Genomic DNA, 21,015 nt, shown 5'->3' with positions numbered 1-21,015 from the left:
TACTGGGTGCTTCCTCCCTTGCCATGAGAACCCTCATGTGTTGGTGTCATTCCCTCCTGTTGCTGAGCCGAATTGCCTTCGTTCAGCTGAACTCAATTCAGTGAATTGATTGAAGCCCTCTCTGTGTGAGGACCCAGTGTTAAGCACTGGGAAAAGGGGAGCAGGGAGTACCCAGCGGAGGAAAACACTCTTTGCCCACAAAGAGTTTCTCATCTACTGGGGGGAGGGGAGATGACAAAATTGCATGTGGTGGAAAGAGCTGGATTCCAGGTGTGTGCTACTCTCTTTCTCTGTCTCTCTTCCCCCCCACCCACCTCTTCTGGCCATAGGACCCTAAACACACAAGTATAAACTATGATAATTCAATACCAAATGTCTTAAATGCCCCAGGTGAGACACAAAGCAAGAGCTCTGATTGGGAAAGGGGGAAAGAAGGTGGTCTTTTAGGCAGCTGGGCTTTGAATGATGGCTCAGATTGTAACTTATCCAGATGGAGAGGAGAGCGTTGTAGGCAGTGGGAAATGTGGGAAGAAAGATGAGTAGCAGCAGCAAAGCCCTTGGCAAGCTCATCCAATGGTCCAGCGTGGCTAGAGCCCATGGTCTATAAAGAGGAATCAAAAGCTAGGCTGAAATGGTAAGTTTGGGTTAGGTAAGGAAAGGCCTTGAATGCCAGGCTGGGAATTTAGGACTTGATAGTGTGTAAATTGGGGTACCATTCAAGGCTCCTGGAAGCAGGGGATTAACCTGGTCAGAGCTGGACCAGCACATAAAATGGGGATAAAAATTTGCACATGCTACTTTGGAGGGTTCCCTTGGCCAAAGCGCTTCATAAACTTTTAAATGCCTCTGGCTGTGATGCTTCCCTGAATCCTTCCCAAAGCTATGATTTGATGGGTGTGGGTGCTCCCTCCAAGCAGACCACAGCCCCCAAGCCAGTGAAATCTTAGCTCCTGGAAAGATTCAAGTACAAACAAAATCCAGAGGCCTTTTCAAGTCGAGTTTCTAGGGGTGAAAGATGCTTTGCCCTGGATCCAATGTGGTGAGACTCTCCTCCTCACTTAGTTCAGGTGCTCCAGCTTGGACTCAACTTAGACTCTATTGGCAGAACCTTCAAGCATTCCAGGTGTCTCCCACCCTACAGTGAGGCATTGGAGGAAGCCAGCAGTGAAGGACTGCTGTTATCACTACTTGGCCGTGCAGAGGTTAAGGAGCTGGTGAGAGAGGGGCCTTTGAGAAGAGGAACTGACTTTGGGTTTAGGGTTTGGTGTGTTTCCAATTTCCTCCTCAGCCAAGGACAGGAAGGGAAAAGGAATCAATCTTTAATCTCCCAGATGCCAGCTCTGTAGGGGTTTGCATCCCCCTTTCCCCAAAGGGGTCTGGCTCTAGGACACCCTTTGCCCCCATCTCCAGCTCTGCATACTCACACTCAGAGAAGAAGCTTATGAGCTTGGAGCAGCCATCCCAATCTCAATGTGGTTCTCTCTCATTCACAGGGAAGCTAAGATGCTGCTTCAGAGCAGCTTGAGCCCCAACTCCGATGACCTAGGAAGATTTCTTGTAATGCCAAAACTGTTTGTTCTTGTGAAGTAGTGGAGGAATTTCTGGCTGGGGGGGGGCGGGCATGTGGAAGAAATGACTCCTAGCTAGAATGCTTCCCCATAACACACCAAGTCACAGCTGGTCTTTTGGGTTAGGCAGTTACTCCCCAAATACCCCAGTGCCTGTAATATTAAGTCCTTACTCTCCAGTCTGGCATTCAGGGTCTTTCCTGGAGACAGCTAGGTGGTGAAGTGGATAAAGCACCGGCCCTGGATTCAGGAGGACCTGAGTTCAAATCCGGCCTTAGACACTTGACACTTACTAGCTGTGTGACCCTGGGCAAGTCACTTAACCCTCATTGCCTGGGACGGGGGCGGGGAGAGAAGTTTTTTCCTAACCTAGCCAAAACTGAATGTTCTAACCTTGCTCCAACTCCCCTTTATATACTCCAATAGAGGGCTGGGGCAGGGGTGGGGGAAGAGAAGACAGGATGTAGACTTTCTGCAATGCTGTTGAAACAAAATTTTTATTTTTAAAAGAAAAAAGCAATTTTTGTTGTCAAAATATTTTAGATGGATTTGGGGGGTGAACAGCTCATTTTTTTTTAAAGCAAAGTGGGTCTAGGGGCTGGAGAAGGGATGTGCATTCATCATCTGTCACTTGATAAATTCAGTCAGTTGGTTAGTGAGTGGCTGGGCCACTGAGGCAGGGTTGGGGAGTTGAGGAATGCCAGTGGGTTCAGCCAATCCAGTCCAGGCAGGAAAAGAAATCATGTGTGTTTTTCAAGTCTGTTATGTACTTTTCTTTTTTTCAATCAAATGTTTGAAAATGATCCTCCCTGTCCAGTTTTCTTCATTATGGACTGGCTGAGGCAGCAGCTGCTCCTCTATACTTCCTCCCTAACTGACTTTCCAGCAGCATCTGTAGTACCCTGCAACCAACATCTCAGAGTAGCTCCTCAAGAAATGCTGCTTCTCCAACGTTAAGCATACTCAGGTGCCATACCTGACCTGCCCCCAACTCAGCTCTAGCCCTCTCAGAGTGCTGTTCACCTTGGACTTTTCCTGAGATGCCTTCTAAAAACCAGGTGATGTTGCAGCCATTGGAGGCTGCATCCCTGTCACCTCCACCTACTCCCCCATCCTCCCTACCCCTAGGGGCAAGTTCTCACACAACTGAACCATGTAAAAAGAAGAATGGAGGAGAACTGTGTTCCAAGTCATGTTCAGATCAAGTCAAAGAGAGAGCAGTGACAGGAAGACCATGATACAGTTGTGAAGATCCCATGCTCCTAGTGGGAGTTGTTGGCATTGAAAGGAATACTCTAAGAAGCTCAGAGGCTAGCATCTGTTCCTGCCACCTTTCTGTTATTTAAGTATTATGAGTCATAGGGATGTAAGTTACCCTGGGGAATAACCAAAATGTGGCCACTGGATTTGGGACTTGGCTTTTGGATAGAGTGGGTATGGGGCCCAGGGGAAGGTGAGAGAATAAGCTGGTAAGATGTTCATACAAATATTCTAGCGAAGCTGTGATCTCATTGATGTGTACACATTGGCTTCAACCATACAGATTATGAGACACCTGTGCAATGCACACATATGCACACCCACACACCCATACACTCGTGACTGCCAATCCTGTGCAACTCTTGTCCATGATTTCTCATAAATTGACTACAAGTCCTTCTGGAGGCATTCTTCCCTTCTTTTTTTTTTGTTTTGTTTTTAGTGAGGCAATTGGGGTTAAGTGACTTCCCCAGGGTCACACAGCTAGTAAGTGTTAAGTGTCTGAGGCCGGATTTGAACTCAGGTACTCCTGACTCCGGGGCCAGCGCTCTATCCACTTCGCCACCTAGCCGCCTCCCTTTCTTCTGATATTACAGCTATCAACGGGGTACATGAGTTGTCCACCAGTTCTCCTCTAACATCATCACGTGCTAGGGAGAAGAGTCTCTAAAACCATGGAATATTCCATGCAAATCAGCTTATTGAAGATAGAGCTAGAGACCCTGACACACCTGGGATGCAGCCTTGACCTCAGAGATGTGGCTTTTCTCTTTGCTGGTCCAGATCACACCCCACTGATGCAGTCTAATTCTGGAGTGACTTTTTCTCCTGTTCTCCCACTTCTCTCGAATGAGGAAGATGGTGTTACCTTGTGGCAAAATAAAATAAATGACTGAACAGGATCAGACTCAAGTCTAACCTTGAATGTAAATAGTTTTGACTTCTTTGTTTTTCATTGTTCCAAAAACTGGAAAATGGAATGTTTTCTTGCAACTGTTGAATGGTGAAAAATCCGTAGCTATTTAACAAGTAGAAATTATAGCAGATTAGTATCTTGGTTTGTTAACTCTTATCTGGGGTTCTGATATTAAAAGTAACGAGCAGACTCATCCTCCAATCCTAAGAACATTTACTAGGGACTTGAAATATGTGGGAAGGAATAAAGGGGTTTGCATATGGAGACAGAGACAGAGACACACACAGAAAGAAATGTACTTGTCGATGACATATGGGCAGGGTTCTTCTATTACTATCACCTACCCTTATTTTAGCGATAGCTAAAAGGAGCATTCTGTCTCATCCTTGTCCTCCCAGAACTGAATATGATATAGATTCACAGAAGGTCAGAGGTGTCCGGGACCTTGGAGAGCATCTTAGTCCAGCCCCGTATTTGAATGAGAGAGAAGCTTGGCCTGGAACCCCATTCTCTGTGTTCATGGCCCACACAGCAGGGATAAGGTGCCAAAGGGCATAGTCCCAGAATCAGAAATATTGTACCAGAGACTTTCTAGTTCAAGCAAGCCCATTGTGCTTCAACTGTGGAAAGAGGCCCAAAGGAGAATGGACTGGCCCAAGCTAGCCAGGATCAGAGTCCATACTCTTCTCCTCTTCTCATATCCAATCATTTATCAAATAATGATCCTTCCACCTTTACATTAGCCTTTCTTTCCCCTGCACTCCTAGCATAGACCCTCCATTTCTCTTGTTGGACTTATTACAAGAGCTTCCTAACAACTCTTCTTTCCTCCCCTCTCCCCACTTCAGTTCCCAGAGGAAGAAGGACTGGGCCATCGGGAGGCCAGGGTATGAATCTTGTCTCAAACCCTTCCGAGTCAGCCACACAACTTGCTCTGTTGCCCTAGACAAATCATCCAACTTCTCTGAACCTCAGGTCACCTGTCTGGAAAATGGGCACAATAACCCTGGTGCTCCCTACTTTGTAGAGGTATTGGGAGGGAAGCACTTTGCAAGACCTCCAAACACTGGACAAATGGAAATGAGTGTTATCCCTTCTGTCCACAGTACAGAGTCTTGTGAGTACACAACACTGATCTTGTCTGTGGAAAGCTGGCCAAGGCTCTTAACCCAGCATTCAAGGCCTTCTGTAACTTGGCCCCTCCACGAGGCAGCTGCCAAAAGAATCTTCCCACAGCACATCCCTGCTCAGTCTCCTGCTTATCACGAACCTTTTGTGACTCTCCAATGAGATACAATATCCTCCCTGTGACATTGAAAAGTCTTGACACTCTAGTGGGAGCCTCACTGGGCCTAGCCTCATATTTACTGTAATTCTTGTACATGGTATCCTTTCATGAACTCGATATTTCTACCCAACAGGGTTACTTGCTGATCCTCACACATGGTATACTCTCACCTCTCTGCTCATGCACAGGCTGTACCTCCCGCCCAGAATGCCCTCCCACTTCTTGGGGCCATCTAGTTTCTTTCTTTTCTGGTCTAGTCCTGGTCTAGTCCTGGGATTTCATTGGTGTGCTGATAAACAACTGTTCTGCCATTTACAGTTTAAAGAATGCTAGATGCCTGGGACACTGAGATGTAAAATGATTTGCCTAGGTTCACTCAGTCAGTATGTGTCAGAGGCAGGATTTGAACCCCGGTCTTTCTGACTCCAAGGCAGGGTCTCTATTTTAACTAATTATTCTTTCAAGTAGAGAGGTAACTTCTTTTAACTAATTATTCCTGCTAACTAGACACTAAGGTCAGTTGTTTCTGCCTCTTAAAGGAGTGCAAGTGCTCTTACAACTTTCTCCATTTTAGTACCCTGGGATAAAGCTCCAGGTGCCCCATCCTAGGTACAGCTTTGCCTCAGAATGTCAGGCTTTCCAAATTTAAAATGATGATAAGAAGAGTTATATTACCTACCTCACACAGAGGGGTGTGGTGGGGATCAGACAGGCTAATAATGCGTGTAAATGCTTTGTAAGCAGCAAAGGGTTCTAGAGGGAGCTGAGGGAATCGTCTGCCCCCGTGTGACAATTGAGCTAGCAGACCAAGAAGATGAAGGATGTGACTTGAGAATGGGAAGGGAGGGGGCGAAGAGGGACCAAACTTAGATGCTTTTGGAAGGACGATTTTTATAATAAATTTAGTCAGTAGTAAGAGCTGCTTGTGGATCCCCCAAGCCTCTTCTGTGTTTGTTAGTCACAGATGGCCTTTCCAGTATGGGCAGCACCTTTCCCAGAGTGCTGAAGTCAAGAGATCTGGGTTCACATCTGGACCTTATCTGGATGACCATGCCTAAGTCATTTTACGGGTTCCTGATGCTCCTGTCCAATTAGAGCCTTGCTCTCTGATCCTCAGTTCCTCCTCTGTAAAATGGGAACAATTCTTGCACTGCCTATGGGTTGCAAAGGGCCGGTAGGAGGGGCAAGTGCTTGGGAAACCCTCCAGCGCTTGTGAGTGGGCAGGAGATCCCATTTTTCTTCCCCGGCCTGTGGGCTTTAACGTGAAAGTAACCCGAGCCTCTGTATCCAGCTGTAGGGACCGGAGAAGGGGATGTGAGAGAGGCCCCCCGAAAGGCTCCTCAGGCCAAGCTCAAATGGTGCCTCCAGGCTAGGAGCTGATGGGCACAATCAGCAGCCTCGGCCCTGTGCCCCCTCTCCCCCTTTCCCTCCCCCAGGAACCCGCCCCACCCTTTGAGAGAAGTGTCGCGCGCTCGCGTGCTCGTGGGACCAATTCCTTGGTTTCTAGCCCTTAGGATTGGCTCCAGCGGCAGCTGTTCCCCCTGCACCTGTCAGTCCATCTCTCATCCCAGTTTACATCCAAACTCTTCCCCCCTCCTGCCCCCCTTCTCCTGCCAGGGTTTTCTTCCAGATGGTCATTCACTTATTCTCACCCCCACTTCGGGTCTTTGTCCTTCTCATCTGATTTCTTTTCCTTTCCTTGTTGTTCTCCACCTCCACCACCGCCGCCACCCCCCCATCCCTCCCCCCCCCCAGCTTCTTCCTAGTTCCCATCCAGTGTTTCTCGTACCTGGGACAAGGAGGGGTGGAAAGGAGAGACTCCCGTGGGATGTGGCTGGGGAGAAGTCTTCCCTGGGACGTCCTGATGTTTCTGCCCCACTGTTGGGGGTAGGAAGGGCAGCAGCTGGGGGAGAGGGGGCAGGGCAGACCCCGAGGTGTGACTATCAGGGAAAGGAAGCACACCCCAGGAGACTGAGAGGTTTCTAAGCTGCTGAAGGTCTGGCAGCTGCTGAGGAGGCTGAGGGTGGAGGACTGAAGATTTGGCTGACGGGGGAGGAAGCAGGGGACAGGCGGGGCACTGGAAGGTTTCTGGGCTGCTGAAGGAAGAGGAAGGGCGCCCAGGGATTAAGCTACCACCAAAGGCGCTGCCTGGGGACAGAACTGGGGAGGGGAGCTGTTGGGCCTTGGGCCAGTGCCCACCAGATTTCTCATTTGAGCCAAAGCCCCGATAGCTCCACTGCCATTACAGCTCTGGTAAAATAGTTTGGGTACCCTTAGAGGTGTGGGAGAAGGAGAGGGGTGCGGGGTTGGAGTTTGTTGTACAGAGAAGGGGTTTGACCTCTGGCAGGAGGCCCAATGAAAAACTAGACTAGTGAAATGGATTCGCAGGGTCAAGCACAGACTGGTCTCTGGGGGACAAGGAGTCACCTTGAAGCTTTGGTGGCTTTGAGATACAAACATCCTTCTGAACCCTGAGAAAGAGGCTTCTGGAGAAAACTGAGCTAAAGTTTCCTCAGCTTGGCTGACCGTGGGAATTCTCCCAGATACAGCTTTTTCCTCTACACCCTTAGCCTTGACCTCTGTAGTCAAACCCACCCCATCCCCTCCCCAAATCATATATTAATTTAGAACATCCTCAGTTTGACCCAGGAAGTCAGCCCCTTGGAAGGCAATTCAAGAAATGTTTGTAACAGGCAAGTCTGAAATAGGAAAGTAGAACTACATTTCCCAGAGAACCTGGACTCACTGGAAGTGAACAAGGGCTCCATTTCTCATGAAGTGTGAGCCATGCTTATTATATGTATTTATTAAGTCCTCGATACACGTAAGGCACTGAAATGCAGGGAAATTCAGTGAGAGAGCAAGGGGACAGGCAAAGTTCCCTGGGACGTCACAGCTACCTCAGGGTTCAAGGGCCTTTGAGGAAACCCAAGAGATGTCCCTGAGACTCAGATGGAAAGGACCTTACCTTCCTAGTAACCAAAAAAAATCCAGAAATAGTTCTGGTCTTGGAGTGTAGGAGGAAAGAAGGGTGAGTTAGTAATGAAATAGAAGGATCCAAGAGATTGGGTTATGGGAGGAGCCAGCCCTGCTGGAGGTAAAACACAGAGGGCCTGGAATGCTTTGGACTCAGTTAAACTGAACTGAGTAATGAGAGACTGTGTATCTGTAACTTACCTATCCTGCATAGATGTAGAAAAGGGGATCCCCTCCCACTGGAGAAACATGATTTAAAAGCAACTGTCTGGGAGGGCTGATGAGATGTGGTGCACGGGGGGGGGGGGGTGGAAGAGATGAGATCTCTCTTTCCTCAGATAGTGGCAGAAGAAAACTAGCCTTTGCCAGTGAGTCGTCTGTTTGGGACTCCCCTGAGCCATGTGCGATCACAACTTCAAACGCTCTTTGCTGTCCAAAATTTCTGTCTCTGTGAAGAATGGAGATTTCCCCTTGGATGTCCTGCCAACAGCTTGGGGAGAAAAGCATGCTTCAAACAGTTGGTCCCTCTGAGCCCTTCCCCCTCCCTGATCACTAGCTTTGCTTCCTCAGTCGATCTTCCTGGATTCCACTCTGTTTCCTTTCACATCTTTCCACCCATTTTAGTGACTTAGGGCTGGAAGAGTCCTAAGCGACTGGGACTTTAACCCTGTGATTTTGCAGATTTTCCAAATGGAGAAATTGAAGCCATGCCCCTTGGGCAGGAGGGACTCCTTGCTCTCTCTCCTTCTGCACATCCAGTCTGAGGCCAAAGCCTGTCTCTTCTCTGACACTCCCAACCCTTCCTGCTGCAGGCCCTCATCACCTCAGGCCTGGACTATTGTAGTAGCTATGGGGGGGGGGCAGCCTGCCTCCAAGCTCTGCCAATCCATGCCGTTCTCCACTCAGCTGTCAAAGTGATCTTCCCAAAGCACACACCTGACCATGCCCCTCCCCCCTTCCCACCATACACACTCAATAAACTCTAGTGGCTCCCTATCACCTCCACAGGAAAATGCCTTTGCCAACCTGCTCACCCCCACATGCATCTGCCGCCTTCTTGTGCCTTACTCCCCTACACATGGCCAATGACCCTGGGCCCCTTACTGCTCTTTGCACAAGACACTCCATCTCCTAACTCCAGGCATTTTCGCCGGCCCCTCCCCCTCCCCCCATGCCTGGAGTTCTCTCCCCCTTCATCTCTGGTCTCTTTCAAGCCTCAGCTAAAATGCCAACTTCTGCACCTCCCATTTAGCCCAGTCAGAGCTTGCTTGTCTGCACGTTGTTTTCTCCTGTAGACTGCGGGCTCCTTGAGGGCATGAACTATTTGGGGCCTTTCTTTGTATGTCCCCTTCTCCCACCCACCCAGTGGCACATAGTAGGCACTCAATAAATGCCAAGCAAGAGGAGTTCTTGTTGCTCCTGTCAGGTAACAAAGTGTAGGTGGGTGCAATCGGGAAGGGCCTCACAGGGCTGGGGATTCCTGGATCCTCGTTCCATCTCTTAGGTCTCTCAAGTCATCATCTTCTAATCCCAGGAGTCTGTGCCCAGGGCCACCCAGGGGGCATGAGGCTTGAATGGGCCAAAGGATTCTGGGTGATGCCAGAGCAATGTAGTGGACCCGAGGCGCCCCCATACAGTTCCAGAAGGAGGAAGAGTGAGCCTTGAGTGACCAAATAAAGGCAGTCTTTGGGTCTGCTCCTCTCCCCGTCTCTTACACACATCCTTTTCTTTATCTGTCTAAGTGGACAGAGGCCAGGCAAGAACAGAGCCCTGGAAGTGAACTCTACCTTAAGTATATACTAGCCATATGAATGTGGGCAAGTGGCTTGGCCTTTCTGTGCCTCAGTTTACTTATCTGTAAAATGGGGATAAACTTCTCCCAGCCCCTCCCTTCCAGGATGAGTGAGAATAAGGTGCTTGCCACGTATTCCCTTGTTATTCCTTTATGTTTTTTCCAGCGGCCAAATTTTCCCCCTTAGGAGTTTCCTCCTAGTTATTTCAAACTGGAAGGCACCTTAGAGCCCGTTTAGTTTAGCCCCCTCGTTTTACAGAGAGGGAAACGGAGCCCAGAGAGAAGTGACCAGTGGCAGAGCTGGGTTTGGTGCCCACTCTGCCCAGCCCAGCCTAACCTAGCTCCCTCTTCCCAACATAGGCTCATAGTGTAAGGAATGGCAATGACCTTAAAGACTTAGGGGACAGCTGGGGAAACTGAGGCCCAGAGAGGGAGATGGATTTGGCCAAAGGTGCCCAGCTGACCGACAGGTGGCAGAGCCAGGCTTGCAATCGAGGTGCCCTCTTGTTCTCTTCTATGGGATCCAGAGAGTCACACCAGACGATCTGATGATCCAGCTGCCCTTGCAGCTGGAAATGTCTGGACACAGCCATGTTGGGGGGAGGTGGGGCAGGGGTGTTTGGGGGCAGACTTTCTCTTCCCTGGGGCTCCGTAGAGAAGGCTTCGGCCAAGCCTGGCCTGCCTTCCGGGGTTTGCATGATGGGGTCTCAGAGGGGAGACCCCCCAAAAAAGTGCTCATCTGCCTCTTTCCAACAAGTGGGCGGGGCTCCTGGGAGGAGCTGAGACTCCCAAGTGGAGCCTACACCAGCAACTCTGTAAGCTCCGACAGGGGAGGGGAGGGGGGCGCTTGCTCAGGGTGGAGCGAGTCTCTGTCACTGTCTTTCTGTCTCTGCTTCTCTCTCTGTCCGTCTGCACCTCTGGCTGTGGCTTTCTTGGGCTTTGTAGAAGTGCTTTAAAGCCAGCTAGCTTTCCCCATGACAGACACCAAGGGGCCCAGACCAGGGGGCATTCAACCTCTGCTCACAGACCTCCAGTGACAGGGAGCTCATTACCTATCCAGGCAGCCAGCTCCACTTTGGAATACCACTAATAGGGTTCTTACCCTGCAGTCTCTGGCCAGATCGCCAGGGCTCTGGGAATTTGGATGGAGAAAATGCTAGCATCTTATTTCAGTCGAATTAGTTTCCTTTGAGATCCTACAGATCTGCTTTGGGGCATTTAAAAGCACTATTCTGAGTGGAACGCAGAGACTTCTTCACCAAATTGCTGCCCAAGGGGGGCACTCCACAAGCAATGGGCACAAGCGGAAACATCTCAGGCCCTACAGCCTCCCCCTCTGCTGTGCCCAGTTCTGTGCCCTAAGCCTCCAGAATGGGGCCAAGCGGAACTAGGCAGATTTCTCTGCCCCCACGGCCCCCCAGACACTGGGGCAGCTCGAGTTCCCATTATGTCTTGGGCACTCTGTGCTCCTTCGGGGCGAAACGAGAACATATGGGCTGTGTGGTGGAGTGGGTAGATAGCTAACTTTAGAACAGGAAGATCCAGGGCCAGGTTCTGCCTCTGACCCTCATTGGCTAAGTGACCCTGGGCCAGTCACCTTACCTCCATGCTCTAAGCAACTCTAAGAGTATAAGATGCAGAAAACATGCCACATGGCATTGGTAGGAGATTCCTGACCCGGGGGCTCCCTGTGCCAATTAAATCACAAGCCTGGCCCTAGTCCCAATGCTGATAGACATTTCTAGAGTACTTTCAGCTTTGCAAGCATCTCTCTCTTTCTCTGTATCTTTGTCTCTGTTTCTGTCTCCATCTCTGTCTCTTTCTGTCTATGCCTGTGTCTGTGTCTCTATTTCTCTCTCTCAGTCTATCTCTGTCTCTGGCTGTCTCTCTGTCTCTGTCTCTGGCTGTCTCTCAGTCTCTCAGTCTCTCTCTCTCTCTCTCTCTCTCTCTCTCTCTCTCTCTCTCTCTCTCTCTCTCTCCCCATACCGGAGCATCCTTTGATGTTCATAATAACTCTTGAGGTAGAGGGACCTCAGGAATTGTATTCGTCCTTTCGGCAGCGTAGAGTACCAACTCACATGTACTGCCTAGTATCGTTGTTTGGAATAGTTAGGCGAGGTACCGCTGCACTGTGAGCAGCGGGGGGGGGGGGGGGGGGGGGGGGGGGGGGGGGGGGGGGGGGGGGGGGGGGGGGGGGGCACAAGCCACCTCCTGCTTCCCCAGTTCCCAGCTCTCTCTCCCTAGGCCAGGGGTTTTGCTATCTTGTCTCCTGGGCTTCTGACCTCATTTCCCACACAACCTTGGGTGCTGGAGGCCCTGAATACTCTCCCTGCATCCCCTTGGGTTGGCTAGCAACAGCAGGGAGTAGTGGTCAGGGAGGCCTTCCCGGAGGAGGAAAGCTCGGAGCAGCCTAGTTTGACAGGATGCCCCCAAAGTCTTAGTGTCTTGTTACAATGCCGTGTACGCTATTTAGCATTTGAAGTCAAGGTTCATGGCCCTCTGTTCAGGTTCTAATTTTGCTTCTCAGGGTTCACGCCCTTCTGGGTTGTTTAACAAAAACTGAACTGACTCCAGAGTCTCCGAGCCTCAAGAGCAAGCCCAGGGAGCCCAGCTGGGCCACAGAAGGTGAAGTTGGAGGGAGCTTGGGGCTCTAACCCTCCTCTAACCTTTAGTTCGGGATGAGCCCAGAAAACAAAGCCCGGGAGGGCAGAGATGGCTTAAGATCCTGCCTTTGCATCTTGACACTCTGGCCTCAGCAAGTCTCTCAGTAAAGTCCTTTGAAACAAAGGGCAACAGGGCCTCTTGGCTTGGGCACTGAATGCGGGAAGAAGGAATGGAGGTTCCCCACAGTGTGGCCAAAGGCAAGCGACCCTACCGGACCCTGGTCATCCAAGGCCAGTGTCCCTGCCCCCGTGCGCGCCCGCCCCCCTCCTCCGTCCTCCCAGTTCACACGCAGTGTGTAGGGTCTGTCGCACCTACTCAGTGTCTAGGGTTTCCCCCAGCACCCAGGCCTTTCCCTCACAGCTGAGACCCTAATCTGCCTCTGGCACTGCCCACTACCAGCTCTGCTAGCTCATGGCAATGCCACAGAGGAGGTGGTCCCGGGGCCAGCCTGGGCAGGAGGCAGAGCTGCGGGGCTCTCCCCGGCTCCAAGATTAGAGGGAGGACGGCTGGCCAACTGGCCAGCGGGATCCCTCTTGGGGCAGGCAGGCAGGCGGGCAGGCAGGCGGTGCCCTGGTCTGCGCTGTCCCCTCCCCACACACATAGGCTCCCTCCCCCCCGCCCCCCTCCCCAGGCTCTCCCGGGATTCCGCGGGAGGCTTTCACCCAATCCGCGATTAAAGGGCTGTACTCCCCAGCGCGTGTTGCTCCCAGGTATAAAACGCACTGCTCCCCGGGGCGCCACTCAGGGCTGGGCTGCAACAGCCACAGTCACAGCCACAGCCGCCTCAGCAGGGGGTGAGGAGGCGGGGGTGGGGGACACTGTTGCTGCTGGGGGCGGGGGAGACCGAAAGGAGGGAGGGAGGGAAGAAAGGAGAGAAAGAGAGAGAGAGATTGAGAGGAGAGAGAGAGAGATTGAGAGGAGAGAGAGAGATTGAGAGGAGAGAGAGAGAGAGATTGAGAGGAGAGAGAGAGAACTTCCACCCGGCTCAGCCACCGGTTAGTGCTGGAGGATGTTGGGGGGAGGAGGGCGGGCGGGCGGGGAGGCGGGGCAAGGCGGAGGGGCCAGGAGGAGCGCTAGCCGGGCAGGAGCAGGAGCAGGAGCAGGAGCGGGAGTGGGAGGCGAGGCGAGGCGAGGCGAGGCAGAGAGGCGCAGAGAGGCGCACGGAGGGACAGGGGCAGCCCGTGCGCGAGCTGCCCGCTCGCCTGTGAGTAACCAGCTCGCCTTTGGCCCGGGGCTGGCAGTGCCCCCGGGGACTTGGCGCTCCGGAGGGGAGCCGCTGCCCGACGCGAGCCCGGGCCACGTGCGGCGCCGCCCGGGGTCCCCTCGAGACGGACCGCGGGGAGCTGGCTCCGGGCGGGCTGGCCCTGGGCCAGCTGGCGAGGGCGGCCAGGGCAGCGGGCTAGGCGGGGGCGGCGGCCCGGGGCTGCCCGGCTCGGCTCTCTCCCGCTCACCGAACTCCCCTTTCCAGCTGCAGGTGAGAGCTGTCGCCGGGTGCCCGGCTTGCCAGTGAGCGACCCCGCGGAGCGCCTGGGCATCGCGGCCGGTCTGACAGTCCGTGGGTCTGCGGAGGAGCTCCCAGCAGGGACAGGGCGCCTCTGGGGAGGTAAGCTGGGACCGGAGGGGGTGAGAGGGGAGGGGAGTGGAAGGGACGGGCGCCAGACCCCCTTCCTCCCTGCCAGCCGGCAAGTCTGGCGGTCGGCCGGTGAGCCGCACCCGCTTGGCTCCCGCGCCCTTAGCTTCCTGAGCGCTCACTTGGCGCCCCTGCGCTCCCGGACTAGGCGAGCTCCGCAGGAGTAAAGCCGTGCAAGTGCAAACTGTCTACACCGACTGTGCGGGGCTCCCCCCTCCCCCTAGTCCTGCCATGGAGGTGGCCTTGGCCATCGCCACCGCCACCGCCACCACTGTCCCTGCCGCCCGGCTAGAGCCCCGCCGCACGTGTTGGGAAACTTGAGTTCAAAAGCAACAGGATAAGGGCAGAGACGGGGACACAGACTGGGAGCGATCCCTCGTCCCTGGGCTCTGGTTAGCGCCGGCCCAAGGGTTTGAGGGGACGGGGGCCTTGACCAGGTCTCTACCGACACGAACGCTGTCGCTTCTGACAAACCCAAGGCGTTCCGCCATCTCTACCTAGGAAACCTCTCGAGGCCAACCTTCCCCCCCTCCCCTCCCCGGCCCCGCCACCCCCGCTCCGCTGCCTCCTTTTTTCTGAGGGAGAACGTGGCAGCCCCGACAGGGCAGAGACTTGCCCAAGGTCACTCAGCTGGGCAGAGGCTGCTGGTTAGGTGGGAGCCCGTACAGCCCGGGCCCGCCTGCGTTTTCGGGGCCAGCAGTGGGGGGTGGGCATGGAGGGGCCCCCGGTGCGCTCCGCTTTCTAGCGAGCTTTGCAGAGGCGCTCAGCGGTGCGGCGGAGGTGGGGAGTGGGGAGACGCCGCCTCTTGCAAACTCGGTGCTCGGCCCCCGGGGGCTGCGAACCTTGTACAGCTCGGAGCGCTCGCTCTTTGCTTTAAAAGACGCCTGTCTCTGGAGGCCCCCACCCCCACCCCCTCCACCGCCTGGTCCCTCGCGGGCCGAGAATAGACCGGAGGGCCAGCCGAAGGTTGTCCCACAGCCCGTGGCTCTGGGGGCAGCGGAGGAGCTAGGCTCCCAAGGGCGGAAATTCCCGAAGCTCATCTGGTGCACCTCCAGCGTGTTTACAGAGGAGGAAACTGAGGCTTGAAGAGGGGCAGAGCTTCCCAACGGAACCCTACCGGCTGTGTGACTGGCTAAGTCCCTTCGCCTCTTGGTCAGTTTCCTCCTCCGTAAAATAAGCGTGTAGACTAAATGAGTTGCTTTCACCTTCACAATTTTCTGCCTCTGAAGCAGACACCTGGGGGTATTCCTGCGACACTCTGAGCTCGAGGGGGCCTCAGGTGAGGGAGTGGCGGGGAAAAGGATCTGGAGCGAAGGGCTGCCTTCCCCCGAAGCTGCAGACGGCCGGTCAGTGGTTCTTTCTCAATTGCCCACTAACTATACCTCATCCTGGCGTTCAAGGTCCTTAACCTCCTCCTTCCAAATCCTGTCTGGATCATCCAGCCTCACTATTTGCCGCCCTCCCCTGTTCGCACCCCACACTTGCCTTCTGCCTGAAATCCCCCCACCCCAAACTCGCATGCCCCCTCTCCAGAAGGTGATTCCCAAGCGTCGTGGGCGTTATTCATTTGCTTAGACTTAGCCTATATTATATCGCATTAGATTTATTTCTGGGTCCCTAGTGACTGGAGTGGCTTGGGCTCCACTTCCATGTCAGACTCTTTCTAGCAGGGTGATGTGACGTAGTAACCAGTTAGAGCTTCTGGGAGCCTCGAAAGAGGGAGAAGCTGCCCCCCCCCCCACCTCAGGCGCAGGTCTTTGCCACCTGCCTACGGCTGGTGTTCGTTGTACATCCTAAAGCCCCAGGGGGGCCCAGCAGGGCACGGCTACATCCGGGTCTCACCTGGGGTACCTCCAGAGTCCATGCCATCGGCCCTTGACAAATGGCTGCTGGATTTGAAAAAAACAAAAAGGCAAAACCAAAACCCAGTTCTGACTTGGAATTCTCACTATTTCTCATGAGTGATTTTAGTCATCTCATTGTCATTATAATTTGATTTCTTCTGAGTTTGATTGAATCTGGTCCAAGCTCTTCCTTTTTGCTGGTGGAGAGAGACCAAGAGGGAGACAGAGACCAGGAGAGACACAGAGACAGAGAGACTAGGAGAGACCGAGAGAGAGACAGAGAGACCAGAAGAGACAGAGAAACCAGGAGAGAGACGGAGAAACAGGGAGACAGAGTGCTTTCTGGGGCTAGCCAGGCACTTCGGGGCAGCACTGAGAGCTTGACTTTTTTTTTTTTGTTCAGCTGCCTTCCCCTCGGGCAAAGAAGAGAGAGAAGAGGAGACAAGGGCAGAGAATGAGGGAATCCCGAGTGAGCTGAGCAACTGCCTAGCCCAGCCCTTCTCCTTCACCTGGGAGGAAGCAGAGACCCAGAGCCGAAGGATTAGGCTTGCTCTGCTTGTCCTGGGAGGGTAGAGCTTGGGGCCATGGAGGGGGCTGGCCTCACTCTAAGGAAGAAGTTTCTAACAGTCCCAGATGGCCACCTATAGGTAGTGAGCTCCCCATCTTAGTGCCAAGAGAGCACTGTGGGAGCTAAGGCCCATATTCTTGTTCTTATTTGGGGTGGGGTGGGGCGGGGTCTCTGGGTAATCCAATTAAGAAAAGTCCTACTTCTCTGGGAATTGTGTTTTAGGGAGCTAGCTGCCTGAGGCACTATGAGATAAGTGACTGACCCAGGGCTATTGGGGCTGTTTGTGTCCGAGGCCGAGACTTCAGCCCAAGTCTTCCTGACTCTGAGGCTGCTTCTTTATAGATAAGAACTACGGGCACTGTTATGACCCTCATTTTGCCACTGAGGCTCCCAGATGTAGCAGGGCTACACGGCTTCCAAAAGGGTTCGGGGCCAAGTCTGACACACTTCCGCACCCTCCCTTGACGACCCTCCCTTCCCCCCTGTCCGGTCCCGGGCCGGCTAGGAGTAGCTGGATAACAGAATTCCTGCATAGGGCAGTCCCTCCTCTGACTGATTGCTGCCCGTAGTCCGTGGCCACCGGAGGCTTGGGGGGGAGGGGGGGTTCAGCCATCATAGCCACTTATTCTGGAAATATCTTGGAAAGGACAGATGCTTTCAGCAGTCCTGCTCCGGACCCTCTGAGGAAGCTTTTGACACAGAGACAGAGACACAGAGAGACACAGAGAGACAGAGACTAATTAATTAATTAGTTGGGACTCCCTGCACTTCGAGTCTTAGCAAGAGGTCTAGTCACTAACCCAAGTTCCGTGGAAGGCGGGGTGGGATTAGAGAAGTGCAGAGGGGGAAGGGGCCTCAGGGCCCATCGAGGCTGGCCCGACCTAAGCAGATGCCCCCCCCCCAGTGGCATGTCCACAGATCTCTGGGGAGGAGGAAGCCAGACCACTTCGGGGCAGCTCATTGTTGAGAAGGCTGCTCCCCATCACTCCTAGTCCGATCCCCTTCTTTGTAATGGCCCTGCAGACGCTGGAAGACGTCGAACATGGGCACGCGCCCCTCTTCCTTGACCTGTCTCCAGACTAAACCCCCCAGTTCTACTTCAATCCTCATTTGGCACTAGCTCAGGCCTTGAGCCAGCCTCTTTTCCCTCTTCCCTGGGCTCTCCATTTTATTCACGGCTTTCTAAATCATGGCTCCAGGAAGCCAGCGATCCAGGTGAGGCCTGAGTAGGGCAGAGGGGACCCCCCCCCCATCTTCGATGGGCAGGGGCCTCGAGACAGTCGTTTGTGAGGCTGCCACATTCCATCTCGCTCCTGCCCCCCTGAGCCCCACCGGAGTTTTCAGTTCTGTGGCTAAGAGGCCACACCTCCCTCTCTTGATTGCCCAAAATATGCACTTTGCTGATTGCGGGAGAAAGTCTTAATGTTATCAGATTGCGACCACCTCCCTTCCTCGCTCTTCCACTTGCAAATTTCCTAAGTAGGCCCGCAGACCTTATTTAAATCCGGAATAAAGGGCTGAGCGAAGATGCCTGGGGCACTCCACTAGGGACCTACTTCCTAGGTGGCTTTAGCCACCTGTTCTTTGAGTTGGGCCATTCCAGGAGGTGTTGTTCAAGTTAATATGTGCATTAAACACCCCACCCACCCCACCCACCCCTGGTCAGTTGTTTCCTGTTCTCCTTTGAGTCTGTTGATGATTTTGAGGTTCGGAATATGGGACTTTTGTTGTTTTGGGGGTTTTTTTTAGAAAGAGCCCACACATGCCTGTAGGAATTGAAGTGTGACAAATTGATTTGAATTGTGTGCAGGCCTTGGACCCTTAGCCGGGAGCTCTGGCATACTTGGCATGGTCCTTCCCAAATGGGCTGCTGATTGGCATTGAGACCCTCCCTCTTCGAGGCACTCAATCCACCTCTCTTCACACCTCCAGTTTGGCAGTGATGGTGTGATAGTCCGGGACCTCACTGGGGACCGCCAGCACTGCCCTGCTTCCCCTTGTCTCCACTTTGTAAGTGATTCATTGACCTTCTCTTCTCTGCTGCTCTCCTCCTATCTCCCTTATTTATCTGGGATGCCAACTGCCTATTAGTGCTGTCTGTTCTGTCCTTTCCAGTACAGAGATCATTCTTCTTGGCAGAGAAACCAGAAGCAAAAGAAGGGTGGCGTCATTGGGCCCAGTCTCTGGTGTCAAGGCCCACTGCCCCCTCCCCCCTAGGCAGAGGGCCTCCCTGTCCTTTCGTCATCCTTTTTTTTCTTCTTATAACCTTGCCTTTCCTTACCAGCCTCAACTGATTCGGAGCCTTGGCCCACCCGAGGTGATCCTTACAGAACTGGGTTTCACGGTTGCCTGCCCCAGCTCCCATCTTTTCTCGGTCTCTAAGGTCCTTTTCCTCTTCTTGGGATTTTCTTTCATTCTGCAGAACTTCCCACTCCTGTTGAACTGTAGGCCAAGAGATCTTGCCTGCCGATTCTCTGAACTCTTTGAAATCTGAACTCAGAAATATCGAGTGCCTGACTATAGGTCCATGTCCAGCTTTCTCCCCCTTATCTAGCACAACGTCAAGGACACCGTGGACTCTGCTTCCAAGGTTCTCCGTCATCCCCACCCCAGGAATCAGGTCCCCAGAGTCGAGAAAAGAATTTCCCTTTGTTGGTTCCTACGCCTTTTGAACAAGTCAAAACAGCAGCTAGAGACAAAAGAGAGAGAGAGAGAAGCTGGGAAAATAAGGAGAGAAGGGGGAAGAGAGACACTCTCAGGGTGCTTCAGTGGAAGAGTCCAGGGGGTTGCGGTTGGAGTCAGAAGACCTTGTTTCAAATTGACCTTCTGTCGTGGGCTCCTGGTGTGATTTTAGGCAACTCCCTGCCCTCTCTGGCTTTTACTTTCCTCCTCTCTAAAATGAGAGGCTTCACTTAGACGGGCTCTTAGCTCAGATTGGATGAGAGAAAGAGAGACAGACAGAGAGAGAGAAAGACACACACACACACAGAGACAGAGAGAGGCAGAGAGAGAGACAAAGACACAGAGACACAGAGAGACAGAGAGGGAGACACAGAGACAGAGAGAGACAGAGGCAGAGAGAGAGACACAGAGACAAAGAGAGGCAGAGAGAGACACAGAGACAGACAGAGACAGAGAGGGAGACAGAGAGACACAGGGACAGAGAGAGAAGCAGAGAGACAGAGACAGACAGAGAAACAGAGAGACACACAGAGAGAGAGGCAAAGAGACAGCAAGAGAAAGAGACACAGAGACAGACAGAAACAGAGAGAGATATGACAAAAAATAGTGCTTCTCTCTTGATTTTCATTCTAATGCTTCTTGCCTGTGGTCCCTGGCTTCCTTCACAGAGTGAGAGGGTCCCTTAATAGATTCCCATCTTTCCTCTTTCCCTGCCTTGCCATTATTTACACTAAGTCTGGAGCCATTTTGGAGTCACCCCCAGCCCCAAGTCTGAGGATCCATCCAAACCTAGTATCTGAAGGTTAGATCAAACTTCTCCCTATCACCTTGACTTCGATCCCCATTGGAGGAATTTGACTCTGGGGCTTCCTGCCCCATCATTTCTGGGATGGGAGCTCTTACTGCTTTTGTTTGTTTGTTTTTTTGTTTTGAATTTTTTTTTTTGTTTTTGCTTTTTTAATCTTAAGTGTATTTTCTTATTTTCCAGTTACATGTAAAGCTAGTTTTCAACATTTGTTTTTATAAGATTTCTAGTTTCAAATTTTTCTCTCTCCCTTCCCTCCCCCCTCCCCAAGTCAGAAAGCAGTCTGATAGAGGTTCTATATAGACAATTCCATTAGACATATTTCTGCATTAGTCATGTTGTGAAAGAAGAATCAGAGCACAAGGGAAAAACCTCAAAAAAGAAAAAAAACCTCCCCAAAGTAGCAACAGTCTGGTCCAGTCTGCATTCAGAATCCACAGCTCTTTTTTCTGGATGTGGAGCGCAGTTTCTATCATGAGTCCTTTGGAATTGGCTTTTTGGCTGTGTCTATACAGCAGTTTGTCTCCCTTCAGTGTAGTTATGGTGTCCAGGTTGGTGGAGCTGCAGAAACAGAGTTCTCGATTTTCTGTCCTTTTTAGTTTAAGACCCCTTTGATTAGATGGGGGGGGGCAGGGCAATGAGGGTTAAGTGACTTGCCCAGGGTCACACAGCTAGTAAGTGTCATGTATCTAAGGACGGATTTGAACTCAGGTCCTCCTGAATCCAGGGCCAGTGCTTTATCCACTGTGCCACCTAGCTTCCCCTAGAGCACAGCTTCTTAAACCATGGGTCTCTACCCCATGTGGGGTCACGTCACTGAATGTGGTGGTGACAAAAAAAAAAAAACAAAACTGGCAACAGTAAGAGGTTCTGCAGACCTATTTTCTATACCTAGGATTGTGGAAAAATTTTTAAGGCTCCTCTCCCCCCACCGGTTGACTCCTTCACCTTGGTGAACACAGGCCACCTCTACTTAGGACTAAGTACATCTTACAAGCATTTCTTGAGCACCTGTGCTGATG

General features: G+C 52.5%; 1 protein-coding gene across 1 annotated transcript in view; it reads left to right on the top strand.

Annotated features, from left to right (window-relative positions):
- Window positions 1-21,015, top strand: part of CITED1 (Cbp/p300 interacting transactivator with Glu/Asp rich carboxy-terminal domain 1) — a 151,846-nt gene that overhangs the window by 123,569 nt on the left and 7,262 nt on the right. The window contains exon 5 of the mRNA XM_043974180.1: window positions 13,933-14,067. Within this exon, the coding sequence (XP_043830115.1) occupies window positions 13,933-14,067 (135 nt within the window). The remainder of the gene's footprint in view (window positions 1-13,932; window positions 14,068-21,015) is intronic.

Source organism: Dromiciops gliroides, chromosome X (assembly GCF_019393635.1).
Source record: "Dromiciops gliroides isolate mDroGli1 chromosome X, mDroGli1.pri, whole genome shotgun sequence".
NCBI classification, from domain to species: domain Eukaryota; kingdom Metazoa; phylum Chordata; class Mammalia; order Microbiotheria; family Microbiotheriidae; genus Dromiciops; species Dromiciops gliroides.
The sequence above is the reverse complement of the archived record's forward strand: the minus strand, read 5'-3'. Positions and strand labels throughout refer to the sequence as shown.